This window comes from Eucalyptus grandis, chromosome 3 (genome assembly GCF_016545825.1).
Source record: "Eucalyptus grandis isolate ANBG69807.140 chromosome 3, ASM1654582v1, whole genome shotgun sequence".
Lineage (NCBI taxonomy): Eukaryota > Viridiplantae > Streptophyta > Magnoliopsida > Myrtales > Myrtaceae > Eucalyptus > Eucalyptus grandis.
This window is the reverse complement of record NC_052614.1, coordinates 48,920,470-48,942,059: the sequence shown is the minus strand read 5'-3', so window position 1 is coordinate 48,942,059 and position 21,590 is coordinate 48,920,470. Positions and strand designations below refer to the sequence as shown.

At 35.9% G+C, this 21,590-nt stretch overlaps 3 protein-coding genes across 3 annotated transcripts; all 3 read right to left on the bottom strand.

Annotated features, from left to right (window-relative positions):
* Positions 1 to 4,391: 4,391 nt before the first annotated feature.
* LOC108956352 (probable disease resistance protein At4g19520) lies at positions 4,392 to 6,464 on the bottom strand. The gene is made up of 2 exons (XM_018865732.2): positions 5,459 to 6,464; positions 4,392 to 4,698 (listed from the first exon to the last, which is right to left on the bottom strand). Exons 1-2 carry the CDS (start codon positions 6,427 to 6,429, stop codon positions 4,626 to 4,628), a joined length of 1,044 nt encoding a protein of 347 aa, XP_018721277.2. The 5' UTR covers positions 6,430 to 6,464; the 3' UTR covers positions 4,392 to 4,625.
* LOC104435535 (disease resistance protein RPV1-like) lies at positions 6,429 to 10,580 on the bottom strand. The gene is made up of 4 exons (XM_039309716.1): positions 9,952 to 10,580; positions 9,054 to 9,384; positions 6,495 to 7,368; positions 6,429 to 6,463 (listed from the first exon to the last, which is right to left on the bottom strand). The coding sequence occupies exons 1-4, from the start codon at positions 10,578 to 10,580 to the stop codon at positions 6,429 to 6,431; spliced, it is 1,869 nt and encodes a 622-aa protein (XP_039165650.1).
* Positions 10,581 to 10,707: 127 nt separating this feature from the next.
* Positions 10,708 to 15,587, bottom strand: LOC108955844 (TMV resistance protein N-like). The gene is made up of 3 exons (XM_018864566.2): positions 15,422 to 15,587; positions 14,681 to 15,280; positions 10,708 to 11,101 (listed from the first exon to the last, which is right to left on the bottom strand). The coding sequence occupies exons 1-3, from the start codon at positions 15,478 to 15,480 to the stop codon at positions 10,708 to 10,710; spliced, it is 1,053 nt and encodes a 350-aa protein (XP_018720111.2). The 5' UTR covers positions 15,481 to 15,587.
* Positions 15,588 to 21,590: the final 6,003 nt, after the last annotated feature.

The following is a 21,590-nucleotide window of genomic DNA, read 5'->3' as shown; positions in this document are numbered from 1 at the left end:
TTTAGATCTCCAATTGAATTAGGCATATCAACTATCTTTAAACGTTGCGAATCCAACTCAACCAACGACTCTAATTTTCCCAACTGAGTATGGAAGCTCCTTTATTTTGTTGTAGAGGGCCTACATGAACAACGTCGTAGGAAGCTCAATTAACCCTCTAGTTGAGTTTGAAAGCTCTATGTCCAGATAGAGCTTATAAAGACAAATGTGAAAGTTCCACTGACCCTCCAATAAAGCATGGGAGTTTCATTGATATTCTCTTTTATATAGATACACTGACCTTGCAATAAAGCTTGAAAGGATTAGAATTGTGAACTAATTTCATTACGAAATGAAATATATAGATCCTCTAAAGAGTCAAAATAGAATGCAGTTGTACAAAATTTTATGACATAGAAAGCAAATTCATTCTTTTTCTCTTTTACATTGAACCAAAAGAAGCCTTCAGGAGTTCCATCTTATAATTGCCTTGCTCTTACTAGCCTTGGCAATAACCTTAAGAACTTTTTCTTCAGGGCTGCGAAAATGCACAGTGAAAGGCGGTTTATTTTAGTCCGACAAACATTTAAAATGCATAATGAAGGATATCAAAATGACGTTCTATTTGTTGATTTGATGTCTTAAACAAGTAAAAGTATTAAAAAAAATCATAAACTTATTGCATTTGTATCAATTTAATCTTAAATGTTTCAATTGGATCAATTTACTCCAAAATACTTTTACATTGATACCAATTTAGTTCATTTGGTTAATTTTGGCCGCCCAACACTAACGTGAATGTCGATCGGTGGCTAGACATTGACATGGCAATTTTTTAAATAATTTTTTTTTATTTTTTCACATTTATATTGATTTTTTTCTTTTTCCTTTTCTTTTCTCTCTTCCTCCTCCTTGGACTTTCCTTGTAGTGGTTGGCAAGCCACCCTCACCAGCCATTGGCCTCACCCAGATTTGGGCGAAGTTGCCTTGCTAGTGGCCTTGGCCGAGGTCAGGCGAGGGTTATGACCCTTGTCGACGATTGGGGAGGGCTTCCTTGCCAATGGACAAGGAGGGCTTCATGGCCCTTGCCTTGTGGCCGGCGAGTCTCATTGAAGGCTCGCTCAAGGCTTGCTAGCCACTACGAGGAAAGTCCAATGAAAAAGAAGAGAGAAAGGAAAAGGAAAAAGAAAAAAAAAAGAAAGAAAAAAAAAGAAAAAGAAAAAGAATAAAAAATTCAAAAAATTCAAAAAATTTAAAATTATTAAAAAATTTCATGTCCGCGTCCCACCACTAGTTGGCATCCACATTAGTGTGGGCAAGCCAAAATGGCCGAATGACCTGAATTGGTACCGATGTGAAAATATTTATGATTAAATTGGTCAAATTGAAAAGTTTAGTACAAAATATGTACAATTGTAATAAGTTTATGACTTTTTTTTGTACTTTTTCTGCTCAAACAAATTGTAGATTGAAGATTTTTAACTCATTGCATAAAAAACTGAAAAAGTTTATGATATCTTGGTTATTGAGAAAATAAATAAAATAGCTATTTGCATAAAAATCACACAGGTGTGGCCGACGATGCTAAGAACCCAAAACTTTATGGTGGTGTTTAACATGAGGTAAGTGGAGTTCCATCATATGGCAACGTCAAAAATAACCGAACCCTTGTAAGTGATATGTTCACTTTCAATGCAAGATTGAAATATTTTGGCTATCACGGGATAACTCCTCACATACCTAATCATATTTTGGATACGTGCAATAGAATCACGTACCATAGTTAAGTCATCTCTCACAATCAAATTTAATATATGCATTGCATTTCATGTGTAAAACACTATCATCTAATATCAACAGCATTTCTTTGGAAAGTTTTCCCTCAAATAGTCAATTATAACATTATTCGAATTAGCATTATTTACAATGATTGTGAACACTTTTTTTTCCTATTTCTCACTCCCATATACATTTCTCCACAATTTTCCCAATTTTCTTACCCTTAGAACTATGCATCACCACAAAATTGATCATTCTTTTATGTAACTTCCAATTTTCATTAATAAAATGTGTAATGAGACACAAATAATTCAGATTTTGAATGGAATTCTATGTATCAATAGTGAGTGCGATCCCATAATTAATCTTTCCAAAATAAGTCTTCAAACAAGTTCTTTCACAGAAATACAACTTCATGCAATCTTTTGTCACTGTGAAATGTGATAAATGTTTAAAGAGAGGTTGTAACTCACTGAAAAATTCATGAAATCCAACATGCTCAACTAAGGAAAAATGTTGTTCATTAAGGATGATGAACTGAGCAAGCATTTGTCTACGACATTCTTGATTAAACGATCATGTTGATAAGATGCTACCATTATTAGAATCTCTCCCTTCCTTGCCAGCCATGTCTACATTACGTGATGCAATGAATTTATACCTCTTAACTACATTGCGAGGAAACTTCTTGCACATGGTCAAGTGCTTTGTTCTTGTAGAAATACCGTTAGCAACACAATACTTAAGCACAGACCCACAATAAATACACTTCACTTAATATGTTCTTCTATCCTTATCATTGATTCTCGCATAATGATTCCAGCATTCAGATGTATATTTCTTATCAGAATGAGGAAAATGAGAATTAAGTACTTTATTTGTGATGCTCGTGGTAGGAGATAACTCTTCTTCATTTTCATCGCCAGAAAATTCCAATTCCGTGATTGGATTCATCTCCTCACATCCCCCCATCTTTATTAACGTGTTATCTTGATACATTAACTTCACACTACACAACAATAATAAAATATAGTTAGAAATTTCAAATAAAGAGCAAACTAGAAATAAAACACCACAATGAAACCATTTATTTCAATGCAACTCATATAATGATACCAATAATTTAGTTCATTGCTACTCTTTGTACTGTATATGCTAAACATGAATACTTGCAATTACTGGAACTTCTAAGAATCAAACGTCTATAAAGTGCCCACTATTAGCTCCTTTATACACGGAAAACTACAAAAAGAATTAGACAAAAAGAAAATTATCAACCCAGTAAAGATGAATGGAACATAGAGGCCATAAAAAATAAATTCAAGCATAGTACCATTATAAACCTCATCTAAACTGACAAGTAACATATGCAAAACAGGAGATGCTCAGCAATACATCCTTTTTCACAACTCAGTCTATCCCTATTCCTCTTATGTTTTCAATATAATCCTACATGTACACTGCTGTTACACCTTCTGCTATTTGGCACATCATCAATCTAATGTTTAAAGCTTCTAAAAAAATCATCTCATAGATTGTGTTTGTGTTGAACTTGGAGAAAATGTGAAGCCATTTTCCCAAACATCATTGGCTCAAGGTTTATTTGATTAAAGCAAATATCATTTGGTTGCTTTAGCTTCACCAATTCCTTAGGTTAATCACCACTAGCAATAGCCCCCAAGAGAGCGTTGATGAGCAAAGGCAACACCACGGTTGGGTAAATCAGATCGGGTCAAGGTCAACAAGGGGTCAAATCAAGGTCAACGGTCAGGTCCCAAGTCAGGTCAGGTTGATCTGCGACCCTGATGGTTGACATCATTCCTAGCGTGTGCACACGCGCTAGTCATCGCCACGTGCAGTCGAGCATGCGAGCACATGGTAACGTGTCTTCAACATGTGCCAACTCCTAGAGATGCATGGCTGCTCATGGAGGCATGTGCAACCTCCCTCGGTGGTGTGTCGGCTATGGTTTTGCTCAATTTGTAATTAAAACTGATTTTATTGAACAAAAAATTACGAATATAGGGCAAAAAAACTATGCATTTGTGTTCTAATCTATGGATGCTCTAATACCAAATGTAAGACGCGAGAGTGCAACCCAAGATCTCCATAGCTAGAATCAAGAATGCATATAAATAAATAAAGAGATTAACGAACTTGATTTGGACCATCATTATTGATGCGGAATAGCGATGATCCAAACTCATGAATTTCTTCTATATGCCATTTGAATCACTAGCTCAACGAGACGGCTCCTTACCTTAGCGCTTAATAAACACTCCTTTGTGAGTATAATTGTGTGTATTAAGGTTAAATGAGAAACTTGAGTATTATTTATAGAGTTTCCAACCATGTCCTCTCTTTATGGGTCGGGCTCAACTTGGCCCATACTAGCTAGCCCCATATTATACTAATTAAGAAATCTTCTATCTCACATTAAATCAACCCCGTAAAACGGTAAATTATAATATCAATTAATGTAACTCACACTTGGAAAACTCTTACAAGTAAATCAGGCAAATCAACTATCTTTAAGAGTTGCCAATCCAACTCTACCAATGATTCAAATTTTCCCAACTGTGTATGGAGCTCCTTTTCTTTTATTGCAAAGCACACTTGTAAATCTTGACGTATAAGCTTAACTAACCCTCTAATAAAGCGTGGGAGTTCACTGATATACTTGTTCATACATATTAGTTAACCTTGTAAATAATGCACATAAGCATTAGCAGCGTAAACCAATTTCATTAACACATGAAATATCTAGATCCTCCAAACAATAGAATCAGAATGGAGTTGGCGAGAATTTCATTTCATTGATAGCAAACACATTCACCTTTACTTTGACAACCGACCAAAAGAAGCCTTCAAGAGTCAACATCTAACAATTTCCTTGCCTTATAAACCTCTTCAGTAACCGATTGAAGTACTTCTTCGTAGCTGCAGCAATGCACAAATGAAGGACAGCTCATTTTAGTTGGACAGACAAAATTTAAAGGATTTCAAGATGAAGGATAAGGATACCACACCATTACAACTTTCGTATGGCGTTTACTTTAGTGTCATAACTTTTTTTCCAATCACATAAGTTTCATAACTTCTAAAAAATTTTACTTGAGTATCATTGTTTTCAATTAATCATCCTTTTTTTTTAAAGTTCAAGCAGGTTTCAGAAATACGATGTGGCATAGCATTTATGGTGCACATTTTTAAAAAGTTACAGAACTAAAATAATCGGTTGAAAAGTTGTATGGCACTCAAATAATCAGAAAGAAAGTTATGACATTCAAGTGAGCACTATTTATAAGTTATGGTATTTAAGTGAGTGCCGTACGAAAGTTACAGCCCTTGTGGTGCTCTTTTCCCTTAAAGTCATGATCTAACCATTGATTTGATTTCTCAAACACTTGTAACCTGAAGATCTTTAACTCCGAATATATATATATATATATATATAAAATATATATATGTATGTGTGTATGTATGTATGTGTGCGGCCGTAATAGTATGCAATTTCGTTCTATTCGACCATGGAGTTCCTCCGGATCTGCTTCTTATTCTATAAAATTGAATTTGCTTGAGTGGACAATTTGTATGCAAAAGGGTTGCATTGCAATAACTTTGAAATTCTTGAGTGTTGGGAGAGTTCAATTGAATGACTTGTTTACCTCATGATTTAGTGGCGAAAGAGCAGATTTACCTGTTGTTTTTTAAGACGAAACCCCTCAATGCTGCGACCTTAATGAGGGCCTCTTTCCATGACTTCGTTTCATCATGGTTGAAGTTCGCCTGGTGCTTGTCTAGGTCGCTTTTGTATAAATCAGTTTTTAGCTTAACATCATCAATCTCCACATCATAGAAAACGGGGAGGATTCTTCTTTTCCCCTTTGATTCTGATGTGCATTTAACCATGTGAGCAAGTATGCGGAGACACCAATGACCGGAAGCATAGTTTCTAGAGAAGATGGGTATGTAGATATTAGAATTAGCGAGTGCTTGTAGAATCTTTTCCCCAGTCTCTTCATTGGACCTCAAGTCATCATTATCACTGTAAACAGACATTTGCTTCCAAAGCATCCGAGAGTGAAGATAACTGACAATACTATGATGAGTGTCTGGTCCCTTAAAACTTAGGAACACATCGGTTATAGGCAATCTGTGGGAAAACCAAGTCGATCTCGAGATATTCAACAATCTTTCCAGGATAGTGCGGCCACGACTACAAAACACCCAGCTTTCTAAGCCCTCGATGCCCTCAATGGGTCTTAAATTTGGACAAGCTTCTAGCTCTAGATGTTGTAGCTTACCCAACTTGGATAAATTGGGTAACTGTCCTATTAAATCACAACTGGAAAGGAGGAGGTACTGCAAATTTTCCAGTTCCGACAAACCTTGAATCTCAACTAGCCTGTTCAAGCCCTTTAGTTCCAAGCGCTCCAGACTTCTCAAGAGTGACAGACCAGGTATTTCCTCAAGGCATTCACATCTTATTATGTACAGTTTCCTCAGATGTATTAGACCTAGTGTGACCGGCAGGCGTGATATTGGACATTCAATTACATGCAGAACTCTCAAATTTAATAAGTTGGAAAAATGTGGCAGTGGACTAATGCTTTTGAGTTTCAAGTCCGACAAATGAGATGGAAGCTGATAGCACGGTTGCTCCCTCATCAAAGCTGCTTTAAGTTTTGAGTCATAGTCCCGCCTAGTAGAGTGATGTCTACGTCTCAAATTGCTGAATCTGTATAATTCCAGTTGTTCTAAATCGGTGATGCTTGAGGGGTGAGGGACAACAGAGAAGTCCATAGCTTGAACCACAAGGAATTTCAAACTTGATGGAAGAGACGGCACTTGTTGAAGGTCAATTGAACCTACATCAAGTTTTTGGAGATGGAGACGACTTATCTCTGGAGGCAGTCTAGAAACACTAGTAAATGCTAAGATCAATGTCTTCAAATGAAATAGCTTCCCAATTTCCTCCAAGTTCTTATCTGTCAGATCCCAGGCTTTGTGGGCATCTAAAACTTCAAGCATCTCCAGTCCTCCAATAGTATGGGGAAACTCCTTTATCTTCGTTCTACTTAGTGCCAACACCCTTAGTTTCTTTAAGTTTCCGATCAGATCAGGTAGTTCAACTATGCCTGAGTTTGATATATCCAGCTCTTCCAACATTTTTAATTCCCCAATTGAGCTTGGAAGTTCCTTTATCCCCACGCACTCGCGTAAAGTTAAGCATGTAATATTCATCGCCCCTCCAATTGAGTCTGGAAGTCGGCACATTTTGGGGTGCAGGCTTAATCTAAGACTCAACAAAGATTTCAAGTTGCCAAATCTCTCCGGAAGCTTCAAGGGTTGAAAATTTTCAGGCATGATGATATGCTTCAAAGATTGTAGAGAACTGACTTCTTCAGGCAACTCCTGAAGAGAACCACACCCTTTGACATTCAAAGTCTCTAGGAGTTGAAGCTTAGAAATGGAGGGGTGAATTGCGATTAAGTTGGAACATCGAGCAAGTACTAACGTCTCCAAAGACGTGAAATTAGAGAAGTCAGGTGTCCTCGTCAACTTTGTGCAATCCGTTAAATCCAAAATTTTTAATTTTTTAGTCATCTGTAGGAAAAGACAATGTGGAGTTAAAAAGAATGAAACACATCGATCATCCTATATTTTTTTACAGAGTAAATATTATCATTCTTATAATTCAATATACTCTCTCATTTACTTGCAATTGGCGCAACTAGGTCAATGTAATTGAAAATTATTTCCTTTTTTATAAATTTACTACTCGTATCTAAACCTTAGTGGTGGAATAGTAAGTTAGTAGTAAAATTCATAAGCTACTAGAGATTTATAGTGATAAAACAGTTTGTTTGTAGAATATCACTGGTAATCGACACCACTAGTAAACTATATAAGCAATTAATTCAAATTCTACAAATGAAAAACCCGCTCATTTGTACAAAAACGAAAGGCTGTTTATAATCTACTAGGGCAGCCTGGTAAATCAATCATCTCGTCAGTCATTTTCTGACTCGCAAGCTTAAGTACTTGTAAAATCAAAATAAATCTAACATTTTACTGTGATTTTATAGTACGATAGTTTTTCTGTTCATAAGTTGCAATTGTCAACCAATACTACTAGTAAAGTGTATAAGCAATCCATAATCAACCAGCAAAAGATAGTTCGTAGTCTAAAAGAGTATTTCAACTTGATTAATCAATTAATATATTTGTATGTTACTGAAAAATAAAACTTGGTACTCGGTAAAATCGAAGCAATGGCCATTATCTACTAACCATTTACCATGGAAACTAGTACTTTGTTTGTTAAAGTATCTACGCAAATCATAATCTACTAATTAATGAAGGGGTTCACTTGTAATATTCAAAAACAATTGGTAATCCGCTTTTAGGTTTGATGATGGTAAAATTGTTATTTTGTTGATAATTTATTGAACTAAAAATTTGCCAATCAGTTCTTACTTATCAACAAGATTTCGAACTCACCATCTATCATTCAAATTTTACAATGCGCAAACTAGTTTTTGTTTCGGTATTGAATTAATAGAAATCTGCTCGCAAATTGCCATTGAAGTTTACATCTTCCCATGTTTTAAGAGCGTTACACATAAAACTATATTTCGAGTCTAGAATTGGGCACTTCTATATATTCCTCACTCGTGCATCTTCATGGTGTAGAGTCATAATTAAGTTACTATAAGGAAAATTGTAATGCATCATAAAAAGAAACTTACGATGTCACAATAATTCATCATGATCGAGTTTTAAAAGTGTGAAGAATAAAATAGAAAGAGACAGTATGAATATAAAAGTATATAAGACCCGTTAGAAAAGAGACTTCAACAAGCCATAAAGCATCCAAACTCCAAACTCCAAAGTACGTAAATCTTTGAATTCCTCAAACCAAGGCGATAATGGATGCTTGAATAATACTATGGACCGGTGAGCACAGCTAATGATTCTTGCTAGCACCGATTTTACGCGTATCATATTTTTCTGTGCCTCGATTACTAAAGCAGTCTGTAATGAATGGACGAATTATAGTACAACAATGATGTTCCGCGCGTAATATCATTTGCTGGGATGATATGCTGATGCCATGTGATTCTATAGTTTCCTCTCATTTGATTTTCAAATGTGTTTAGTTGTTAGTAGTCGACTCTAGAAGTTAGACTAGCACAAAAAATTTGAGATCAAGGCAGAACGGCCCGTGTACCATGCTTAAATGATCCGTAAACATGGAAAGAAGGTGAACAGAGCAAGGTATATAGTACCTGCATTTGACTCCATCCACCCCAGTCATCTTCGATATTGCTTCTTGAAAGGTCTAGCACAACCAAATTAGGAAAATGAAAACTCTTTGCATAAAATTCCTTATGCGTAATTTCCCAAGAAAACCATCTTAGCTCCAAAAGAAGGTTCTTGAAGTTGCCCAAAATATCGATGCCTTTCATTCGAAAGAACCTTAGATTTGGTAGAGCAACTAATTCTTTAGATTCAATGCTACGGCTGCAGCCATCGGAAGTCATGCTTAGTGCTTCCACATCTTCATTTCTCTGCACATGACAAACTCGATATTGAGCATGCAACATACGTTTTACAGAGCTACAACAGAGATGGCTCAAAAGCATGGTCAAACAATTTCTGTCATGGTTGAACTCGCCACATGCGCTTTCTCGAACTATGGCAAACTCTTTTTCTCGACAAGTGGTTGTTTCCTCCTCTTCTGCATCAACTAATTTTCGAGTATGAAGGAATCAAATTTTCGATTTCTACTTTTCAGGAAATATAATTCAACATATTAATTAAAAAATTCTTCTTCGTTTATTCTGAAAATATCTGAGTGAAAATAATCTAAAAATTTCTTGATAAAGCAAGTTTTTTTCATTTCACCTGGATCACACGTAAACTGTTCTTAGTTTTTTCAAAAATTCACTGGAACCAAGAAAATAAAGCAAACCTTCGGGCAATCTCTTTTGGTTCCCCTTCAAACTTTGAGACCCTTGACCGAAGGTTTGACCGAAGATGTGACCCCGACGAGACAAAAGCGACGGAAAACAAAGCTATCTTTTTGGATGCATATTTCAATCAAATTGCTGGTTTAAATGGGAAAGAAAAATTCAAAGAATTTCTTGCTCCAAATATTTTCAAACATATGCAGTTCCCGTTTACCTTTTTCCTTCCAGTAGTTTCAGGGCATCCTTGGGAATCCACACCCTACAAAACTTGCGAGGATATATTTGAAGAACAATGTACCTTCCAAAGTCTCGAACTTGATCATGCATCCAAAATCTATTGTCCTCTTTAATTTTGATAAAGGACCTTTGAGATAGAACCCTCATTGCAATGCTGGGAAAGTATCCACAATCCTTCCACATGATAACCGGATATGTTTTGTCGGTAGTGATGAAAAAGCAAGCAATATCCAAAAATATTTCTTGGTGCTTATCCTCTAATCTTTCATAACTTATCATTAATGTATCTTGGACATCCTTAAAAGGACCTTCCTTTAACTTCTTTAGTGTCTCGTCCCATACTTCTCTTTTATCTGAATGCTCCAAATCTTTGCCCCAGTCAAAAAGATTGGACCCTATCACCGCGACGGCCAAGGGAAGCATGCCCACTGTACGAACAATTTCTGTTGAAAGAGCACCATATTCTTTTGGAGCGGAGTCACTTCTAAATGCATGCTTATAAAACAAATGAAGTGCTAAATCAAATCTCATTCCACAAACTTCATAACGCAAGATACCTTCAGGTTGGTTCAGGACCTCTTTACTAAATACGCCCACTTGAGCCATCAGGACGCTTTCGTCTCTAGTTGTGATAATGATTATGCTACCAGAACAAAACCAATCAGATTTTCCGGCTAAATTTTTGAGTTGCTCTTTCTTGTCTAGATCATCAAGTACGATAAGTACTTCTTTGTTACTCAATGCTTTTTTTTATCATATTGATTCCATCATCACCATCTTTAATTTTGTTAGCAATCCCATGACCGGTCAAATCTGATAAGAGCTTTTTCTGCAATTCTAAAAGACCACCATGAGGTTGTGATGATGCTCGAACGTCTTCAAGGAAACTAGAGCGTTCAAAGTGGGAAATTAATTTGTTGAACATGACTTTGGCAAGAGTTGTTTTTCCAACACCACCCATGCCATGGATACCAACATAACGTACACCACCAGAGCGAACATCCAACAACTCCATAATGGCTTCCATTTGAGCAGTATCTTCAACCAAATGTTCAGTCACAATCTTGCATTTTGAATTAAGCTTACGGGAAACCTCTTCTACAATCAATTCAATTTGTTCTCCTTGGCTGCAGCAAAGCATGAAAACTTCGTTTCATTCAAAGACATGATAGACAACAGGACTCCAGGGAACATGTAGATACATAACTCTATGCATGGAAATTATGCATTATAATCAGTTGAACATGAAATTTTCAGGTGCAGGTTGGGTTTGACACTTTTTTCTGTAGGTTTGAGAAAACATTTTTTACCCACGCCTCATTACCTTTTGTAGGTTCTCAAGCACAATCTTAGTCAGGACTCCATTAACTTCTAATCTAATGCCACATCGATATAGTTTGAGATTTTGGACACAAAGTTTCTTCCAAAGAAAATTCCCCTCCGGAAGAGCCTTCTTTCAGTCCATTAGGGCCACACTTCTTTTTGTGCATGGAGATGCTTTTCACACACACACACAACATTTAAAGAGGGCCAATTCAAAAAAAAAAAAACCTAAAAATTTTGGTCAAATTCCAAATTTGCCCTGAACTTTTTTTCTCTCATAAAAATCCCCAAACTTTAGGTCAAGTCCTAAATCTGCCTTAAACTTTTTTTTTGTCTTGGAAAAAACCTCAAACTTTAGGTTTAGTCCCAAATTTGCCCCAAACTTTCTTTTTGTGTAAGAAAAAACTCAAAACTTTAGATCCAATCCCAAATCTATCCCAATTTTTTTTTGGTCAAAAAGAAAATCATCAATTTTACTATAGTCTTAAATTTGCCCCCGTTAGCCCTTTGTCCAAAAGTTGCAGTTAGTAGTTCTTAATTTTTTTTTTATCCAAGAATGATTTTATTTTGGAAATAATTTTCCATGTCGCCTTGTCGATGTGTATTTGTTATCGATGTGGAAATGCCACTTTAAATTGGGACTGGACCATAGGATAGATTTAAGGATATACTTAAACTTGATTTTTTTCTTATACAAACAAAAGGTAAAACTCCAAATTTGGTACACCCATTAATTACCATATATCATCTAATTTAGTAATTTGATAGTAAAATTTAATGAAAACTAATGGAGGGTGGTCAAAAAATTAGTTTGTGGTAACTTTGTTATATGTCTACCAGTTCGAGATTTTTTGTGGTATTAACTCTTTTTTTTTTAGACAAAAGAAAATTCGGGGTAGATTTGAGACTAGACTTAAAGTTTAGGGTTTTTTTTTTTTTTTGAAAAAAAAGAAAAGTTTGAGCTCTCCCAGGTTTTGCTCACCTTGGCTGTCGGCTTACGAGATTCCATGGGTTACCAAAAAAAGAAAGTTTACCACTGCCCAAAGTGCAGCTGGTTCGGGCTCTCTCCCCCTCATGAAGGGGAGAAGTTCAAATCCCAGAGGCGTCGTTAGGGATTCTTACTTGGAGTACTGTGGTGGTAGATCCTGCAGTTGCTCTCCCAAGGTTTGTTCGCCGACTGTCGGCTTACGAGATTCCTTGAGTTACCAAAAAAAAAAAAAGTTTGGGGGTAGACTTGAGACTAGACCTAAAGTTTGAGATTTTTTTATGAGACTAAAGTTTGGGATTTTTATGAGACAAAAAAAAAAAGGTTTGGAGTAGATTCAAAACTGAACATAAAGTTTGGGATTTATTTTGTAATTGGCCCAAACTACATATCAATATTTAACAGTTGTGAAAGTTTAACGGGTTTCGGGCCAAAAAAGTGTAAAAACTTGTTCAAGGCAAGATTATATATATGTTGAGGTTTGTGAGAGCGCAAAACTCAAAATTCACGGTATTATTGTCCTCTGATTTGACGTGTCCACTTTTTCCCTTGTCTTTTTGTTTTCCCTACTTTCTCTTTTTCCAAAGGGGATAAGATAAGTTGTCGGTGATTTGTTGGTACGTGACAATCACAACATGTAATACAAGAGATAGGACGAGTAGGGTGGAGTTGGGTCCTGTGAGTATTCGCTAAAGCCTGGCTACTCAGGTACACATTTGTGAAGGCGTACTTCCCAAAGGTTGATGGAAGAGGCAAGATGGTAATCACCACATGACCGACATGGACATAAAGCAACTTAACTCAAGCATAGTTAATATTAACCATCACTGTGTATTTTGTTTTTTTTTTTTTTCGGCACCACATCTTTCCTCCTTTGGGGGGGTTGGGGGGGGAGGAACTCCAAAAATTGAAAAAAAAAAAACCCTAAATTTTAGGTCCAATTTCGAATATGTCCAGATTTTTTTGTCTCATTAAAAACTTGAAAGTTTAGGTCCAATCTCAAACATACCCCAAACTTTTCCTTTTTTTCAAAAGAAACCCTAAACTTTAAGTCTAGTCCCAAATTTGCCTCGAATTTTGTTTTGTCTAAAAAAAAAAAAAAAGAGTTAATATCACAAAAGATCCCGCATTGGTAGAGATGTAACAAATTTAACATAAACTAATTTTTTTTTTGACAATCTTACGTCAATTTCTATTAAATTTTATTATCAAATTGCTGAGTTAGATGACACGTGTCAATTAACAAGTGTACCAATTTGGGGTTTTACCCTCCATTTGTACAATAAAAAAAAAAACTCTTAATATATTCTCAAATCTATCTCATAGTCCAGTCCCAACTTAAAGTGGCATTTCCACATCGATAAAAAATACACATTGGTAAAGCGACGTGGAAAATTATTTCCAAAATAAAACCGTTCTAGGATATAAAAAAATTAAGAACTACTAATTGCAACTTTTGGGCAGAGCGCTAATGGTGGCAAATTTAGGAATATAGTAAAAATTGATTATTTTCTTTTTTACAAAAAAAAAATTGGGTAGATTTGGGAGTGGACCTAAAGTTTTGAGTTTTTTTTTTTTTTGAGATAAGAGAAAGGTATGGGGGCAGATTTGGGACTAAACAGTTTGGAACTTTTTTAAACAAAAAAAAAACATTTAGGGCAGATTTAGGACTGGACCTACAGTTTAGGGTTTTTCTCTTTTTCTTTTTTTGGAATTAGCTCTTTAAAAGATGTGTGTGTGTTCAATTTCTTCATACTATGTCAATATTTCCTTTTCATTAAAGAATAATTATAATATTTCATAATAAGGAAATTTTGTAAAATCTTTTACATGTCCCTTTTCTGCATAGATGTATCGCATGTTCACTTTTTATAATGTTAATTATGCACTTTTTATAAATAAAAAATCTAATCATGTCTTGGTATAATTTTGAAATTGCATTACTCCTATTAATCAAACAATTTTACATGAGTTTTTTTTTTATTGTACAAAATTGATGATTACCACCAGAGGTGAAAAATACAGACAATCGCATGATTTCTACTATACTTATTGTGGTAATACGGTTAAGTAAAATAATTGATTTAGTGAAAAATACGATTAAGTAAAAGGTTTGTCTTACCTATCTGGTCATATTGGCTTAACCCAACATGAATTGAAAAAATGCCTTGTTTCGGTTGGGTTTGAGTCGATTTGTTGTGCTTTTAAAAAAAAAAGGCATTTTCTATTTTCTATTATGGGTTCTCGGCTGTTTTGGTCTAGCTTTCTTTAACTTCTAATGCAAATCTTACATAAAAATGTCAAAATGCTTTATGTTTGGGAATTTCGAGGGACGAACTTTCATTCAATGAAATGTAAATACTATGCATATTAACCATAAAAAGTACAGGAAATTTACCCTTTGCCTTTGAGATCCCATCCCTTCATACTTGCAACCTCAAGAAGGGCATCTTCCCACCGCTTCAATTCATCGGAGCGAAACTTCTTCTGGTGCTCGGACATGGCTTTTTTATACAACTTGGTTTTGAGCTTAACATCATCAGTATTCACGTCATAGAAGATGGGAAGTATTTCTTTCTTCCCATTAGATGTTGACGTGCATTTTACCATGTGCGCAATCTCCCGGAGACACCATTTACTATTAGCGTAACCCTTAGACAAGATAGGTATGTAAATTTGAGACTTGTCAAGTGCTTTCAAAAAACCTCCATCAATTTTTTTTCCGACCTTGAGTTCTTCGTTGTCATAGAAAACGCGGATTCCCGCATTTCTCAAGCCATTGTAGAGGCAACTGGTGAATCCATTGCGAGTATCCGGTCCCCGGAAGCTCAAGAACACATCGTACTCTTCGTTAGATGCATTGTCGGTTCTCAAGGTTGACTCTGAGTCCCTCCTTAATGCCTCCTCCTCTTCTCCAGACCCATCGTCCAGTCTCAAGGTTGACTCCGAGCCCCTATTCCTCCTCGAGTTCGTGATACAAAAATTACAGACTTGTAACCTGATCCAGACGTAATAAAATAAGGAAAGTAATTGCACAAGCATGCTGAATTGTATTAAACATGTACAGGAGCAAAGTTTTATTTTATTGTGCATTATCTGTAAACAAGAGATCGAAAAGAAGTGGAATTAGAGCACTTACACTCTCGCTACAGCCAAAGCGACCATGGTGATTAGAGCCTGACCTCCATTGGAGTCCATCTGTGGGCCGATCCTCTCAGCTCTATTCACCCAGAGCGGAGAACCGTTCTGTAAAGATGGCTAATTGGGCCGGTTCAGCAAAGGAAGATCGACGCCGTGAAGAGAAGGAGGGCAGTCAACGTGGGGAGGTTGAGGGCTACTTTCTGGGAAATATAAGGAAGTCGCCAAAAATCAGAACACGAAGTCGCGCGGAGACCGAGAGGGGTCAAAAAAGGCGGGCGGAGTAAACTTCTATGTCCTGGTGGAAAATTTAAAGGTCAATATGACAAGATCGTGTGCGGGGCACGTGGTCCACCACTAGCATAATTAAAGAACAGGTAATTGAAAATTAAGAAAGAAGAAATCTGACTAACAACCAGGTAATTGAAAATTAAGAAAGAAGAAATCTGAAAAAAAAAAAAAAAATCTCATTGACACGTTTTTCTTAAATGAAACTTCTCGCCATTTTTTAATATTTGAAGAAATATTTCAGCTTTGGCAAGAACGTGAAAGCGGTTGATTTTTGCTTGTTTTAAGCCAAAATAAATAGGCTGAGGTGAGTTTTTTGACTTTTCAGCCACAAAAAGTTTAAAAGAGTTTCCACATGCTTTTCCTTTTGAGTTAATACTCTGAAAAATCTCAAACTGATAATAAAGTAGGGACTAGTGATATATATCTTGCTTCTATCATTGGGAATAAGGTAATGATAGAGAGATGTGTATAGAGTAAGACATCACACCTTCATTTGGATCCACCCAACTCAGTAATTTTTAGTATTGCTATTGGAAAGGTCGAGCACCACCAATTTGCTGAAGTGAAATTTTTCCACCTGGAAAGTCATTTGACATGTTTGCCAAGAAAGCCATCTTAGCTCTGACTAAAGATTCTCTAAGTCGTCAGAAAAATCAAACTCTTTCACTTAAAGAAACCTTAGTTTTGGTAGACAAGCTAATTCTTCTCGTGTGACACTATGGCCGTCGAACATCAGGCTTAGCGCTTTAAAATCTTCATTTTTCTGCATGTGATGGACTCAACATTGAGCATGCAAAATACGTTTTACAGAGCTACAACAGAGAGGACACATAAAGCACTGTCAAACAAGTTCTCCAATAATTGAGCATACGACATACGGCTTCCAGAATTATGGCATACTCTATTTCCCACACGTAGTTGTTTCTTCCTCTTCTAAATAGACTAATTTTCAAATTTCCATTCCTTACTAAAGATATCATTATTATAATTATGGTTAATGGATCAACGAAAGCCAGTAAATTAAGATATGTCTTTTCTGTTCACGTATCTATTGAATTAATGAATTTCCTAAACTTTTTCGTTTACATATCTATTGAGTTCATGAATTTCCTAGATTCATGTATTTTTAGTTAATGTATTTATTGAATTCACGAATCTCTTGAATTCACGTATCTTTGGATTCATGAATCTTTTGGATTCACGTATCTCTTGATTTATGAATTTCGTGGATACATGCATCTATTTAATTCATGTATCTCTTCTGTCATGAACTAAAAAACTCTATAAATAGATAGGAGCGTATAGCTTCATGAAGAGTTTTGGTTTTTCCGACTCGATCCTCAAAAAGCTTTGATATACCTTTCTACTCCTTTGATTTTTCTAGGTGTGCTGGTTCAATTGAACGGTTCAACGAGCCCTGTTTGCATAGTGCTAATCTAAATAGGTTCGAGGTGTTGTATCTTGAGAGGTATAGTTGTGAATCTGCAAAGCATCATTAGCAGGAATTAATCGCCTTGAGGAGATTCGGATATCCGTATCTCACATCTAATTTTATATTATTTTTCCAGTGATATCTTATTTTCTTCTTCTCCAAGATTTGTAAAAGAAATGATATTATAAAGTCGTTATCATCTTATTTACATTGATGTTTTGTTTACAACAAATAGTGTGTCTTATCTGGATTATATTTCCAACAATCACATTTTCGGTTTCTGCTTTCAGGAAATACAACTTGTATATTAACTCAAAAATCTTCATAGTATAATTCTAAAAAAGGTGGGGTTGAAAATAATCTTAAAATTCTTCATGAAACCAGTTTTCTTTTCATTTTACCGGGATAAACGTAGACTGCTCTTTGTTTTTGTTTTTGTTTTTTGTTTTTTTTTTAAATTTAGAAAAGCTACTTTCCATATACTAGAACCCAGAAAATAAAGCCAACTATAGACGGTCACTCTTAGCTCCTACAAACTTTTGAGACCTTTGGCCCTGAAAGGAACGTTCAACAAAGTTATCCATTACAACCAAATTTGCTGCTTTCAATGGGAAAGAAAAATCTGAAGAATTTCTAGCACCAAATGTTTTCACACATACACACATCACGTTTATTTTTAGCGGGAAAAATATCAAAATAGTCTTAAACCTTTTGCATTGATACCAATCAATTCTAAACTTTTTAATTGGATCATTTTAATCCAAAACCTTTTTATATTTGTATCAATTCAATCCATCTGGCTAATTTAAGCTGGAAATTGTTAACGTGGCTATCGTCGGTCTTATGAGGTCCACGTGGACAAATTTTATATATTTTATATATATATATTTTTTCAGATTTTTTAAATTCTTTTTTTTTTTTTTTTTTTCCTTTTTTTTCTTTTTTTTTTTTCAATGGCCGACGAGAGTGCAGAGGCCCTCACCGGCCAATAAACCCTCGCTTGGATCTAGGCAAGGGCCGATGCCCTCACTTGTGGCCGGCGAGGGCGGGGCCCTCGCCCGACTAGCCTGTGGCTGGCGATGGTTGGCCCGCCGGCGACCTCGCCGGCCAAGGGTAAAAAGAAAAGAAAAAAAAAGGAAAAAAAAAAAAAATAATTTAAAAATCTGAAAAGAATTATAAAAAATTATAAAAAATTGTTCATGTGGCGTCACATAAGACCACCAGCGGCCATATCAGTAATTTCTGGCTTAAATTAGTCGGATGAACTGAATTAGTACAAATGTGAAAAGGTTTAGGACTAAATTGGTCCAATTAAAAAGTTTAAGATTGAATTGATACCAATACAAAATGTTTATGACTATTTTGATACTTTTCCCTCTTTTTAGCCTCTAGTAGTTCCAGGGCTTTCTCATAAATCTACACCCTACAAATCTTATGAGGATATTCTCAAAGAACAATTTCCCTTCTAAAGTCTCGAACTTGGTAATGCATCCAAAACGTACTTCCATCTCTAATTTTCATCAAGGATTTGTGCGAGAGAACCCTGATTGCAGTGTGAGGACGGTAACCACAATCCTTCCACGTGATGATTGGATATGTTTTGTCCTCATTGGTGAAAAAGCACGCTATACCCAAAAGCACTTCTTTTTCCTCGTACTTTAATTGTCCGTAACTTATCATTAATTTACCTTGGATATCGTCAAAAAGACCTTCCTCTTCCTCTAAGTGCTTCAGTGTCTCGTCCCATATTTCTTTGTTTTCTGAATTCTTCAAATGATTGCCCAAGTTAAAAAGATAAGACCTTATGACCACAACAGTCAAAGGAATCATGCCCACTTTACGAACAATTGTTATGGAAAAATCCTCATATTCTTTTACAGTAGAGTCACTTATGAATGCATGCTTATAAAATAGATCAAGTGCTAAATCAAATCATTCCAATAACTTCACGAGGCAAAATTCCTTTGGATTTGTCTACTTGAGTATTTAAGGTGCTTTCTTCCCTAGTTGTGATAATAATTCTGCTGCCGAAACAAAACCAATCAAATTTTCCGGCTAGATTTTGGAGTTGTTCTTGCTTGACTAGATTATCAAGTACAATGAGTACCTTTTATTACTAAATACTTGTATAATCTTCTTGATCCCACCACCAACATCTTTAATTTGGTCAATAATCCCTAAACTAACAAAACATGATAAGAGCTTTTTTTGTAATTTTAAAAGACCATCATGAGGTAGCGATGATGCCTGAATGTCTTCAATGAAACAACAGCCTTCAAAGTGAGAAGATAGCTTGTGAACATAAATTTGGCAAGAGTTGTTTTTCCAACACCATCGGTGCTATGAATACCAATTAAACGTACACCATCAGAGCCAACATCCAACAATTTCATTATGGCTTCCACCTGAGCATTATCTTCAACCCAATTTTCAGTTTCAGTCATGTGTTTTGTATCAAGCTTACGGGAGACCCCTTCAACAATCGTTTCAATGTGTTCTGCTTGGCTGAAGCAAATCATGAAAATTTCATTTCAGTCGAAGACATGATAGAATACAGGACTTTAGGGAACATGTGGATACACAAATCAGTTGTTTCAACTACTTGAACCAACGGAAATCAAGCATTAAAATCAGTTGAACTGGTAATTTTTGCGGGTTTGGAAACGCAAAGTTTCTTCCAAACAGATGTGGTTTGCAACAATTTACCTTGAGAAAAAGTGTCAATAGAATTCCCCCTTGCCTCTAAGTTCCCATCCCTTTATACGGGCAACCTCAACAAGAGCCTTCTTCCAAGGCTTCAACTCATTAGAGCTGACATGCTTCTTGTTCTTGGATATCACTTTTCCGTACAAATTAGTATCGAGTTTAACGTTACCCTTTCCATACAAAACTTAGAATATTGTTCGCTTTCCACATATATGGGTTCAATATTTTCGCATTGAGTCGATAATTTCATTTCATCAAAATTGTAGTTCCAATATATCATAATAGGGAAATTCTGTAAAACCTTTTAAACATCCATTTTTTGCATGCATGCATCGCAGGTGCAGTTTTGTAATTTTAATTATGCACTTTTCTATAAAATAATTATATATAATTTTTAAATTGCAATACTCCTATTGATTCAACAATTTGACACGAGAATATTAGTGTACAAAATTTTGTGATTACCGTGGGAAGGGAAACATACATAAAAACGAAGGATTTCCACTTTACTTATTGTGAAAATATGATTAACTAAAAGTTAGTATTACCTTTTGGGTCAAAAATGGTTAATGGGACATGATTTGGATGGGACAGAATAATAACGCAGCCACCGGTGAGGTCCCCCGAGCCTTGTCGTGATTGGGCGAGGCTTGGGGGGACCAAGGCTCGGGGGACCTCACCAATGGCAGGCGAGGCTCCCCCGAGGCCGGCGAGGCCCTTGTCTGGCCGGTCACCGGCCGGCCATGGCCAAGGTTGACGATCGGCTAGAAGATGGAGAAGAAAAGAAAAAAAGAAAACAAAAACATTAAAATGTAATAAAATTATTAATAAATTAAAAGAAATTTTAAGTCACAAAAATATATGGGGTCATGCCAAATGCATTTTCTTCCAAGAACAAACATTTTATTTAGTCACAAAACGTCTTCAAATGCTCAAAAAGTGTTCCGGGAATAAAAATATAAAAAAATGTCTAAAAAAAACTGTTCTCGTGAATTAAAACATTACCATATGCACGCTTACTCACTCTAACTCTACCATACAAGCACAATGAATTGCATCTTTATATGTGCAAGTCTCTTTCTTGTACTATACATGTACAAAGAAGTTATTTAAAATTCCAAGTCAAGTCGATTACTAACTTGTAGCCAGCCTAGCAAAGTTCAGATGTTGATCAAAACGACCCCTTGATGGAGTCCAATTTATGGCTGATCATCTACCACGCATTCACCAACAATTTAACCACAGCATGCAAAAAAAATCAAGGGGCCCGTTTGATAGCACTCCAAATAGTGCCTAATTCTATTATTTTGTTCGCTATCATGAAAAAAGAATAGAAATCCATTTGGTAAATTTTTTGTTCTTGGGAACAAAAATCCATTTTTTTTTTTTATTCTCGGGAACAAAATCCTGTTTTTTGTTCCTCAAAATAGATTTGGAATAAAATTAATAAGTAAAAAAAGTTTTTTTTTTTAATTCTCGAGAACAATTCCTATAATCAAATCTAATTTTTCCTCTTCCCTCTTCTCTTTTCATCTCTTTCCTCCTTTTCTCTTTCTTTTTCTTCTTCCTTTTGGCCGGTCATCGGCCTTGGCCATGGTTGGTGACCTTACTAGAGCATTGTCGGCCCCAGCGACATTGAGCCACTATGAGGCCGAGCCTTGCCGAGGCTTGGGCTAACAAGCCTCGTTGTGGCTCGGGTCACCGGGGGCTAGTGACGCTCTAGCGAGGCCGCTGGCCCTCA